We start from the raw sequence: 12796 nt of genomic DNA on the forward strand, positions 1-12796 counted from the left end.
AAACACCAGGAAGTTGAATAAATCTCATAGGAGTTGGGATGAAGAAGTTATCCCACTTTCAAATCAGGTGATTCCAGTTTCCCAGTTTGGGAATAGGACAGCTTCTTCGTCGTTCCAATCAAACCAGGATGAATCACTTTGTAAGAAGCTTGATTTGGATACATAAAGTGTTGGAGAATCACCAGGAAGTTGAATAAATCTCATAGGAGTTGGGATTAAGAAGTTATCCCACTTTCTAATCAGGTGATTCCAGTTTCCCAGTTTGGGAATAGGACAGCTTCTTCGTCGTTCCAATCAAACCAGGATGAATCACTTTGTAAGAAGCTTGATTTGGATACATAAAGTGTTGGGGAAACACCAGGAAGTTGAATAAATCTCATAGGAGTTGGGATGAAGAAGTTATCCCACTTTCTAATCAGGTGATTCCAGTTTCCCAGTTTGGGAATAGGACAGCTTCTTCGTCGTTCCAATCAAACCAGGATGAATCACTTTGTAAGAAGCTTGATTTGGATACATAAAGTGTTGGAGAAACACCAGGAAGTTGAATAAATCTCATAGGAGTTGGGATGAAGAAGTTATCCCACTTTCAAATCAGGTGATTCCAGTTTCCCAGTTTGGGAATAGGACAGCTTCTTCGTCGTTCCAATCAAACCAGGATGAATCACTTTGTAAGAAGCTTGATTTGGATACATAAAGTGTTGGAGAATCACCAGGAAGTTGAATAAATCTCATAGGAGTTGGGATGAAGAAGTTATCCCACTTTCAAATCAGGTGATTCCAGTTTCCCAGTTTGGGAATAGGACAGCTTCTTCGTCGTTCCAATCAAACCAGGATGAATCACTTTGTAAGAAGCTTGATTTGGATACATAAAGTGGTGGAGAAACACCAGGAAGTTGAATAAATCTCATAGGAGTTGGGATGAAGAAGTTATCCCACTTTCAAATCAGGTGATTCCAGTTTCCCAGTTTGGGAATAGGACAGCTTCTTCGTCGTTCCAATCAAACCAGGATGAATCACTTTGTAAGAAGCTTGATTTTGATACATAAAATGGTGGAGAAACACCAGGAAGTTGAATAAATCTCATAGGAGTTGGGATGAAGAAGTTATCCCACTTTCTAATCAGGTGATTCCAGTTTCCCAGTTTGGGAATAGGACAGCTTCTTCGTCGTTCCAATCAAACCAGGATGAATCACTTTGTAAGAAGCTTGATTTGATACATAAAGTGGAGAAACACCAGGAAGTTGAATAAATCTCATAGGAGTTGGGATGAAGAAGTTATCCCACTTTCTAATCAGGTGATTCCAGTTTCCCAGTTTGGGAATAGGATAGGTTCTTCGTCGTTCCAATCAAACCAGGATGAATCACTTTGTAAGAAGCCTGATTTGGATACATAAATGAAAGAATTGAGATGAAATAAAAGGAATATGATGAGAATAAGCTTCTGGTTCTGATATGATCATGGACCAGCCAGCTGATGGAGATAGAGATGGCGAGTTTAGAGATGAACCAGCTGAAGAAGATGAGGTCTTAACCATTCCTAAAGGTCCCATGACTCGAGCCAGAGCTAGGAAACTCAAAGAAGCTATTGGAGGACTAATCAGGAAGTCCTTGGAGCAAGAAGAATGTCTTGGAGGAAGCTTGATACTTCAAGATACGCTTATCACCATTCAAGCCATCTTACCATCAAGTTGAGTATCATCTAGGCTAGCAAGCTATGTGTGCTCTTTTCCTATCATTGTTTTTGTCCCATTGGGTTTTGCAATGATAGGTTTTTAACGAGGCCATAGTCTTGCTATCTTATCACCTAGTTGATACTCTCGGACCAAACCACATGAAGAACCTTATGCTATCTTTATTTCTAAGTATTTATGTCTTTCATTTTCGAAAACTCTATCTAAGTTATGTCTTTATTTCTACATTAATTGGAGGAGCCTGTTCCTTTGATTTCGAAATGCTTGGAGCCTGTTCCAAGCCTTTCACTATATATATGTGTAACTCGGCAACCCTAGCATCTATCAAGTTTTCTTTCACTTAAAACCTTTGTGTTTTCTTCTCCCTTGCTTTCACGAGTTAAGAGAGTGTCTGGTGTGTAGTATCCAGTCTGTTGGTGTGTAATATCCAACGCCCAAGGGCTTTAGAAAGGTGTGTCATATCCGATCTAAGTCTAGGAGTATCAAGGAGCCTTTCCGCAGCCTCTTGTGTCACCATTCGATCCACAGCCTTGATAAACTCGAGTCTTTGATTCGTTTATGCAAGGATCTATCCAAACCATCCAGAGAAGGGTCCTAGGATCTCATTAAGTGGTATCAGAGCACTCTGGAAGGGGAGTTTCGATTTCTCTTTTGTTTGTTCATAAGATCTACTCTTGTCGATTCATATTTTGTTTTGATCAATCGGTTCTTGTGTGTTTATTCTCACTTGATCTGCTTGTTTCATTATCAGGATTGCTAGATCTGTTTGTTTCGTGTCTCATATTGATAGATCTAAGAATTTCGATCAAGTTTTAAACAAAAACCTTTCACATTCTTGTCGATTACGTTATCATTTTACTTGATCCGAAAGTTTCTTGTGATTGTGTGACTCGATCTGTTGTTAGAATCATAGATCAGGATTTGATTATCTCATTTCATCATCCGTTGAATCTGATCTGTTATTGTTTCAATTTCGAAAGTGATAGAATTCAAATCGTCGCGTGTTGATCAAGTATCTTCATTTGCCGCTTTGTTTGAATACTTTGTTTCCTTATTTGAATCTTGAGTTCTGAATTCTTTTGAACTACTTACTGGTTCAAGTTTTCGTGTATCAGGAAGCAATGGGGTCTGAGGAGGATGATGAAGCCTTTGTGCGAAGGAATAAGTTGTTGCAAGAAGCAATCACCAAACAAGTGATGGAAGCGATGGTGAAGTTGCTGGAAGAGAAGTATGATCAGAGACCGAATGATGGGCAAGGACAAGCATCTGGTTCAAGACGTGAGCAAAGAAGAAACAGACAAGGTCAGCGTGAGCATGCTGGATCGGAAGAGACTGATAACTTCTATGAGAGAAGTAGCCATAGCTCCGGTTCAAGACGTAGCAGTAGAAGATCTCGACATGATCATGAGGGTCGAAGGCATAGACGCAATGAGCTATCCGGATTAAAGCTTAAGATCCCTCCTTTCCATGGTAAAGCTGATCCAGATGCCTATCTTGAGTGGGAAAAGAAGATAGAACTCGTTTTCAACTGTCAGCATTACTCAGAGACTAAGAAGATTCAAGTAGCTGCTACCGAGTTCAATGATTATGCATTGAGCTGGTGGGATCAGTTGGTTACAAACAAGAGGCGCAATGGTGAATTCCCCATTGAAACATGGGCAGAGATGAAAGCTGTGATGCGCAAGAGGTTTGTACCAAGTCATTATCACCGTGATCTTCATCAAAAGCTGAGACTGCTCACACAAGGAACAAAGTCTGTAGAGGAATACTTTCAAGAGATGGAGTTGCTTATGCTAAGAGCTTGTGTATCTGAGGACAGTGAAGCTACTATGGCACGATTTCTTGGTGGACTCAACCGTGAGATACAAGATAGAGTGGAGATGCAACACTACTTGGAGATAGAGGAGATGCTACACAAAGCTATCTTGGTGGAGCAGCAAGTTAAGAGAAGAAGTTATGCGCGTGGCAGCTATGGTTCCAGTAGATACCAGACCTCTAAGGAAGATAAACCGAGCTATCAAAAGGAGAGCAAGCCACAGCCAAAAGAAGAATCCAAGTCTAGTAGCATCTACAACAAAGATAAGGGTAAAGTGGAAGCTACAAGCTCGCGTGCAAGAGATGTGAAGTGTTTTAAGTGCCAAGGGCGTGGGCACTATGCTAATGAGTGCACCAACAAACGTGTGATGATCCTTCATGCCAATGGAGAATATGAATCTGCTGATGAGGAGACAGAGGCCGAAGAAGATCACAGTTCAGAAGAGGAGTATGTTGCCAACCCGGTTGCTGGAAGGTTGCTAGTTGCTAGAAGAACCTTGAGTCTTCAAAGCAAGACCGAAGAGATGGAGCAAAGAGAGAATCTCTTCTATACTAGATGTCTAGTGCAAGGAAAGGTCTGTAGTCTTATTGTGGATGGAGGCAGTTGTGTCAACGTTGCGAGTGAGACTATGGTTAAAAAGTTGGGTTTGAGGGTCCAGAAGCATCCTAAACCATATAGGCTCCAATGGCTCAATGAAGAGGGCGAGATGAGAGTATCTACTCAGGTTATGGTTCCCTTAGCCATTGGTAAATATGAAGATGAGATTCTTTGTGATGTGTTGCCTATGGAAGCTGGACACATTCTCCTTGGAAGGCCGTGGCAATCAGATAGACGTGTGGTACATGATGGGTATGCCAACAAGCACACTTTTGAGTTTAAAGGAAGAAAGACAGTTCTTGTGCCTATGACTCCTAAGGAAGTTCAGGTTGATCAGCTCCAACTACAAAAGAAGAAAGAGATTGATCTTCCCGCTGAATCAACAAAGCAACTAAACTTCTATGCCAAGTCTGGTGATGTTAAAAGATCTCTCTGTTCTAACCTTCCTATTCTTTTGTTTATCTATAAGGAATCACTCTTGACTACTACTAATATTGCACCGGAGTATCCGAGTGAGGTGTCAGCTCTTTTACAGGAATTTGAAGATGTATTTCCTGAAGATAATCCAATTGGTTTGCCACCTATTCGTGGGATTGAGCATCAGATTGACTTTGTACCAGGAGCTACTCTTCCCAACAGACCAGCATACAGGACTAATCCGGTGGAAACCAAGGAGCTACAAAGACAGGTTGAGGAACTAATGGAGAAAGGCCATATCCGTGAGAGTATGAGCCCATGTGCTGTGCCCGTGCTCCTTGTGCCTAAGAAAGATGGGAGCTGGCGCATGTGTGTTGATTGTAGAGCAATCAACAACATAACAGTGAAGTATCGCCACCCTATTCCTAGATTAGATGATATGCTTGATGAATTGCATGGTTCTAGTGTCTTTTCTAAGATAGATTTGAAGAGTGGATATCATCAAATTAGAATGAAAGAGGGAGATGAGTGGAAAACAGCCTTTAAGACTAAGCATGGGTTGTATGAGTGGTTAGTCATGCCTTTTGGATTAACCAATGCTCCTAGTACTTTTATGAGATTGATGAACCATGTGCTTAGATCCTTCATAGGCTTGTTTGTGGTAGTATACTTTGATGATATCCTTGTCTACTCTAAGAGTTTAGAAGAGCATATAAAACATCTTAGGACTGTTCTTGATGTCTTGAGGAAAGAAAAGCTATTTGCTAATCTTAAGAAATGTACTTTCTGTACGGATAACTTGGTCTTTTTAGGCTTTGTTGTGAGTGCAGATGGAGTAAAGGTAGATCAGGAGAAGGTGAGAGCAATTCAAGAATGGCCAATTCCAAAGACTATAAGTGATGTGAGGAGCTTCCACGGCCTTGCTGGTTTCTACAGGCGGTTTGTTAAAGACTTTAGCACTATAGCAGCTCCCTTGACTGAAGTGATAAAGAAAGAAGTCGGATTCAAGTGGGGAGAAGCACAAGAGACTGCCTTCCAATGCCTTAAAGAGAAGCTTACTCACGCCCCTCTTCTTATACTACCAGATTTTAATAAAACCTTTGAGATTGAATGTGATGCTTCTGGTATTGGAGTGGGTGCTGTTTTGATGCAGGAAAAGAGACCCATAGCTTATTTCAGTGAGAAGCTTGGAGGCGCCACTCTCAACTATGCAACTTATGATAAGGAGTTGTATGCCTTGGTGAGAGCTTTGCAGACTTGGCAGCATTACTTGTGGCCCAAGGAGTTTGTGATACACACTGATCATGAGTCTCTCAAGTACTTGAAAGGACAGAACAAGCTCAGCAAGAGACACGCAAGATGGGTAGAATTCATAGAAACCTTTCCTTATGTCATCAAGTACAAACAAGGTAAAGAAAATATAGTTGCTGATGCATTATCTCGAAGGTATGTTCTCTTAAACACTCTTGATGCTAAGCTGTTAGGTTTTGAGCAAATTAAAGATATGTATGAATCTGATCCAGATTTTAAAGAAGCTTATAACTCTTGTGAGAAATTTGCTGCTGGACATTATTTTAGACATGATGGATTCCTCTTTTATGATAATAGACTGTGTGTGCCTAATTGCTCTTTGAGAGATTTGTTTGTTAGGGAATCACATGGGGGGAGTCTCATGGGTCACTTTGGTATTGCAAAGACTCTTAAAACCTTGCAGGATCATTTCTTTTGGCCTCGGATGAAAAGTGATGTGGAGAAACTATGTGAGAGATGTGCAACTTGCAAGCAAGCTAAGTCTAAAGTTCAGTCTCACGGTTTGTATACTCCTCTCCCTATTCCTTATCATCCTTGGAACGATATATCTATGGATTTCATTGTTGGATTGCCTAGAACTAGAACTGGGAAGGATTCCATCTTTGTTGTTGTTGACAGGTTCTCAAAAATGGCACATTTTATAGCATGTCACAAAACTGATGATGCATTACATGTAGCTAATCTATTCTTTAAGGAGATTGTGCGTTTACATGGCATGCCTAGGACCATAGTTTCTGATAGAGATACTAAGTTTCTTAGTTATTTTTGGAAAACTCTTTGGTCTAAGCTAGGCACTAAGTTGTTGTTCTCCACTACTTGTCATCCGCAAACTGATGGACAGACTGAAGTAGTTAATAGAACTTTAGGAACACTCTTGCGTGCATTCATTAAAAAGAATCTGAAATCTTGGGAAGACTATCTGCCACATTGTGAGTTTGCATATAACCATGCTGTGCATTCTGCTTCTAAGTTTTCACCTTTTGAAATCGTTTATGGGTTCAATCCCACCTCTCCTTTGGATTTAATCCCTTTACCTGAGTGTGAAAGGGTCAGTTTGGATGGCAAAAAGAAGGCAGAGATGGTGAAACAACTTCACGAGCAAGCTAGGCTCAACATTGAAGAGAAAACTAAGCAGTATGTCAAGCATGCCAACAAAGGAAGGCGTGAGATGGTCTTTAAGGAGGGTGATAAAGTTTGGGTTCATTTGAGAAAAGAGAGGTTTCCTAATGAGAGGAAGTCAAAGCTTATGCCAAGAATTGATGGACCTTTTGAGATCACAAAGAAGATCAGCAACAATGCCTACAAGATTGATCTCCAAGGTAAGTATGATGTGAGTAATAGCTTCAATGTTACTGACTTGATCCCTTTTATTGCAGATGAACCTGATTTGAGGTCAAATCCTTTTCAAGAGGGAGGGGATGATATGATCATGGACCAGCCAGCTGATGGAGATAGAGATGGCGAGTTTAGAGATGAACCAGCTGAAGAAGATGAGGTCTTAACCATTCCTAAAGGTCCCATGACTCGAGCCAGAGCTAGGAAACTCAAAGAAGCTATTGGAGGACTAATCAGGAAGTCCTTGGAGCAAGAAGAATGTCTTGGAGGAAGCTTGATACTTCAAGATACGCTTATCACCATTCAAGCCATCTTACCATCAAGTTGAGTATCATCTAGGCTAGCAAGCTATGTGTGCTCTTTTCCTATCATTGTTTTTGTCCCATTGGGTTTTGCAATGATAGGTTTTTAACGAGGCCATAGTCTTGCTATCTTATCACCTAGTTGATACTCTCGGACCAAACCACATGAAGAACCTTATGCTATCTTTATTTCTAAGTATTTATGTCTTTCATTTTCGAAAACTCTATCTAAGTTATGTCTTTATTTCTACATTAATTGGAGGAGCCTGTTCCTTTGATTTCGAAATGCTTGGAGCCTGTTCCAAGTCTTTCACTATATATATGTGTAACTCGGCAACCCTAGCATCTATCAAGTTTTCTTTCACTTAAAACCTTTGTGTTTTCTTCTCCCTTGCTTTCACGAGTTAAGAGAGTGTCTAGTGTGTAGTATCCAGTCTGTTGGTGTGTAATATCCAACGCCCAAGGGCTTTAGAAAGGTGTGTCATATCCGATCTAAGTCTAGGAGTATCAAGGAGCCTTTCCGCAGCCTCTTGTGTCACCATTCGATCCACAGCCTTGATAAACTCGAGTCTTTGATTCGTTTATGCAAGGATCTATCCAAACCATCCAGAGAAGGGTCCTAGGATCTCATTAGGTTCAGTATGAAACCAGAGAGAGTGATTGATGAGCAATTGAAAGTAATGAGACAGTGGAGAGAGTATAAAGTGTTTGGGAGAGTTTCTGAGTATGCTAGAGTGTAAGGGAGTAATGGAGGTCGTGAGAGACAAGAGAATAGAGAGAATAGGAGAATCTGAGAGTTTAGTAACCAGAGTATGTGAAGAAAGAGTTTTACTCTCCTTAATTTACAATCAGATACAGCATTGTCTTAAATAGACAAGCACACATATTAAACAAATGCTAAAACAGGGTTTTACTAAACAAATAATATTGTAGGGTTTTCTGATGAAGCCAGGAAGGTACAGCCAAGGTGAATCTCGACCAGAGGGAGTAGAGAGTGACAGGAGAGAGATATGGGCACAGTCTGGTTGGATGAAAGTGACAACAGGTTCATCCTCTTATGCACATGTGACTTTTACTCTATTTAATTCCCAACTTGTCTCAGCTCTCTCCAACTATCTGATGCTCCATTTTAACTTCAAATCTGCTTCAGAAGATCAAGCTGGACGAGTTCCTCACCTGCCTTACCATCCAAGTCACTCTAGGTAACTTGGAAGCCAAGACTGTACGGACTGCCTTGTGTAGCAAGGTTTTCCAGACCTGAATCTTTTCAAGTATCTCTTCTTCTCTTTGTCTTCTTTATTTCTAAGATCAATGGATCACACACAGCTATGCTTCTTCCTTCTCCACTCTAACCATAACTTGGTTCACAAGTCTGTATGAACTAGTCTCATCTTGAAGTATCCGGATTACTTCCTCTACAATATCAAACTTGGATCATGAACCAGATTCTTCTTCTGGTCATTCCCTTCTTTATTTCAACACTCCCCCTCAAGCTTGACCATAGGAGATCCTTGGACAAGTTTGGAACCGTGAAGAATCTCTCTCATTAAAAAACCTTAGCAAGAAAACCCATTGGGACAAAACTTGCTAAGGGAAAAAGAGTGGAGTTTCTACAAAGCTTAGGGATTGGCCAGTGAGCCTAAGGAACTTCAGATTCATCATGGTGGAGTCCTTAGGCTCTGGATCGTGGCCTAATAGGTATAGCAAGTATGAATCACCATAACTTGCTATCCTTGAGCACAAGTAGCCGGCTGGATCATTTTGTGGCCGGTTTAGGGTCTCCCTCTCTCAACTGGCTTCAAGCCACCTTAGGAAGGCTAGGACATGACCGGATCATCATCATCATCTTCAGTGAGGCTCAAGCTTATTTTGGTACCTGATACATCATTTCAAAAGTGCATCAGTTCTTAAGGAAATGCACTCATCATATCAACCTCAATAATATTTTAAGTATAAGGACAATCATGAATGTATTGAGATGAGTTTAAGGTGCTTCCCTTTTATAAGAATGGTGAGGAGTGGACTCCAATTGAATCCCCACTTGGTAAGGCACAGTCCGGATTATGGAACTTCAATTACACGGTTGGTACTGAGTGATGCAAGAGTGAATCCACTACTTGCAAACTTGGATTGGCGCCAATTCCTTCACCATCAAATCACCTTTGAGCTTCTTCTTATGACCTGAGCTTGTCTCCCCCTTTCTTCTGGCTTCTTGCCTCTATTTAAGGGTTGAGACAAAGCTTGTCTTTGTTCATGAGCTCAATAGGTACCTGATTCAATCATACAAAGAATGCATGTATCAATTCTCAAGGGGAAAACCTATTCTCACATAAGAATAAGGATGGTTTTAGGTACTTCCGTTGCATTAGTTTCTGGAATGTTGATGAGGAGTGCAGAGCACTTGAATCCTCCACGCCATTCCTTCTCTCAACCAGCCTTTGCATTGTTCTCTTGAAGTTTCAACATGTAGGGGGACTTTGCAACTCCATAATTTGCCACCATCATGTGATTGCTTAGCCAAGAATGTCCCTGATTGAATAATCCTTGCATCTGGCTGGTAAGAACAGTGAGGAGTGACAGCTTCTTCAGACTGATCACTTAAGTCCTCTTTTAATTCGCCAACCTCTTGCTGGTCTTCTATGAGGAAATGGGACACTGGATACAGTAAGCTTCATGGATCTTTTGGTAGCTCACTGATATTCCCCTCCTCAAGCTTGACTGAGTATAGTGACAAGCTTGAACGTGAGCTTCAATGAGTTTTGAACTGGGAGCACAACAATACCAACATCTGCGCTTAAGCCAACCACTTCACCATCTTCCAGGAGCACAACAATACCAACATCTGCGCTTAAGCCAACTGGATCACCATTTGCCTTCAGCTCCAATGTCTTTGGACTGTTGAAATGAGTGATCAGTATATGAGAAGATGGCTTAAGGAGTTGAAGAAGAGATCATGTGAAGGAGTGGAGAAGGGGGCATTGAGGAGTGTCATGACCGTACAAGGCCGTACTGACCGTACAATGCCACTCCAACCCAAAGTTACCTTTCACCCGAGTAAAAGAGGTAAACGGCCAATGGAGGTTTAACCTTGAAGAGAAGACCGTTTGGATGGCTAAGGGAGCTGCGGCTTATCCTGACAGTCTGGCACAGGCTGTAAAGGCAAAAGGAGTCTCACCAAAAGATGCCATAAGCGTGTGATCTTCCCCATTGGTTTACATTTGAATTAAAACAACCTTATCCTTGACTTCACATGCTTAGTGCTTCTGAATACCCTAATGTCTCTCTCTATATATTGTAAACTCTGTCTTGATTAATGGTTAACACGAGTTCATCATAATCTCTCTCTAGTTCATCATGTTTCTCTTCTACATTTCATAAATCATCTCATCTCACTTTAATCTTTCTCTAAATCTCTCAATACCTGTTCAACTCTCTAAAATCATATGGTATCAGAGCCAGGTTGGCTTTGGTATTGAGATTTAGAGTGTTCTTCAGCTTCAGTTCATACTCTTTCATACTTTCTTTTCGGTTCTAACAAAGCAAGATGGAGGGAAACTACAAGGTCATTACAGTTCCTGTTGCGTTGAAGGGTGGTAGTAACTACCTTTTGTGGTCAAGGCTGGTGAAGACAGCCATTGGGAGGCTAGGGCTTTGGAGTCACATCACGGATGATGCAACCAAGCCAGTGGCTAAAGACGGAGAAGGAGGTGAAGGTGTTGGAGATCAAGTTGCTGCTGCCGAGAAGATGTGGATTCAAGAAGACTTGATGGTGCTTTCAGTGCTACAAGGGTCCCTTGAAGAGCATCTCTTGGAGGCCTACAGCTACTGCGAGACTCCAAAACACCTGTGGGAGGTACTCCAAAAGACTTTTGGGAATGTTACCAATCTGAACCGTGTGTATGAGATCAAGAAAGCCATCAACACACTGGTACAAGATGGAGAGGAGTTCACCATGCATTTGGGCAAGTATAGATCCTTGTGGTCTGAGCTTGAATCGTTGAGGCCAAGCACCACTGATCAAGAGCTACTCATGGAGAGGCGGGAGCAGGATCAGGTGTTTGGATTGCTGTTGACACTAGATCCTCCATTCAATGATGTGATCATGCACATGTTGAGGATGCCGAGTCTCCCATCTATGGAGGAAGTGTGTGCGCAGATTCAGAAGGAAGAGGGGTCACTTGGTTTGTTTGGAGGGAAAGGAGACATGGCTCTGTCCAACAAGGCTGAAGCAATCCAAGCAAACAAAGCCGCTTACCGTGGAGAGGAAAGGAAGTTCAGTGGAAACTGTGACCATTGCAAGAAGCCGGGACACAAGAGGAGTCAGTGCTGGATCCTACACCCCCATCTGAAGCCGGCCAAATTCAACAAGGAGAGAGAGGGAAGAGCTCACCTTTCTGCAGAGACAAGTGAAGCCGGCGCATCAGGAGCTGGTTCATCTGGTCTTGCGGGTGAAAGTGAAGGAAGAGCCTTAACCTCTCACCACCAAGGAGCTGTGAAGAACATGGATCATGAGGTGATCAAGAAGTCAGACATTGATGCCTTGATCAAAGCCCTTAAAGAGTCTGGTAACACCCTCGGAACACCCTTGGTTATTCATATACTGCTCATGTGTTGCCTAGAACTTGTGATAGCTTGCTAGGAAACTTTGATAGGATGAGAACTGAACCGGATAGATATAAAACTTTTGCTGCTGATAGGATATCTAGAAATGAATCCACATTGCTTGATCTCATTGATAAATTGAAACTAATAAAAGAACCACCTAGGAATCATATTGCTCAAGGAATAAAACCATTGATTATTGATTCAGGTGCTTCACATCATATGATCAGTGATGATAGTCTTATAAAGAATATAGAACCGGCTCATGGACATGTAATGATTGCAAATGGTGATAGAATTCCTATTAGAGGTGTAGGAGACTTGAAACTGTTTAATAAGGATTCTAAAGCTTTGTACATGCCTGAGTTTACTTCTAATCTATTATCTGTTAAGAGATGCACCAATGATCTTCAATGCAATGTTATTTTCAGTCCTAATGATGTGAAATTTCAGGATATTGAAAGCAGTAAGTTGATTGGGCAAGGAGTAACCAAAGGAGACCTTTATTTACTTGAAGACCTTTCTTTCATTTCTAGTTCTAGTTGCTTGTTGAGTTCCGTTTTAAGTAGAGGTGCATTGTGGCATTCTAGGCTAGGACATCCACATGTTAGAGCCTTAAGCTTAATGTTACCAGGTGTCATGTTTAAAAATAATGAGTGTGAAGCATGTATTTTGGGAAAACATTGTAAGACTGTGTTCAAGAGATCTACTACTATCTATGATAA

General features: G+C 41.3%; 1 protein-coding gene across 1 annotated transcript; it reads left to right on the plus strand.

Annotated features, from left to right (window-relative positions):
* The first annotated feature begins 10916 nt into the window (after positions 1-10916).
* LOC117129550 lies at positions 10917-12572 on the plus strand. The gene is made up of 2 exons (XM_033282970.1): positions 10917-12034; positions 12525-12572. The coding sequence occupies exons 1-2, from the start codon at positions 11014-11016 to the stop codon at positions 12530-12532; spliced, it is 1029 nt and encodes a 342-aa protein (XP_033138861.1). The 5' UTR covers positions 10917-11013; the 3' UTR covers positions 12533-12572.
* Positions 12573-12796: the final 224 nt, after the last annotated feature.

Source organism: Brassica rapa, unplaced genomic scaffold (genome assembly GCF_000309985.2).
Source record: "Brassica rapa cultivar Chiifu-401-42 unplaced genomic scaffold, CAAS_Brap_v3.01 Scaffold0020, whole genome shotgun sequence".
NCBI lineage: Eukaryota > Viridiplantae > Streptophyta > Magnoliopsida > Brassicales > Brassicaceae > Brassica > Brassica rapa.

What these genes read in the sequence shown, in the direction of transcription:
- LOC117129550 (XM_033282970.1), top strand. Translation starts at nt 11,014, where the DNA reads ATGGAGGGAAACTACAAGGTCATTACAGTTCCTGTTGCGTTGAAGGGT.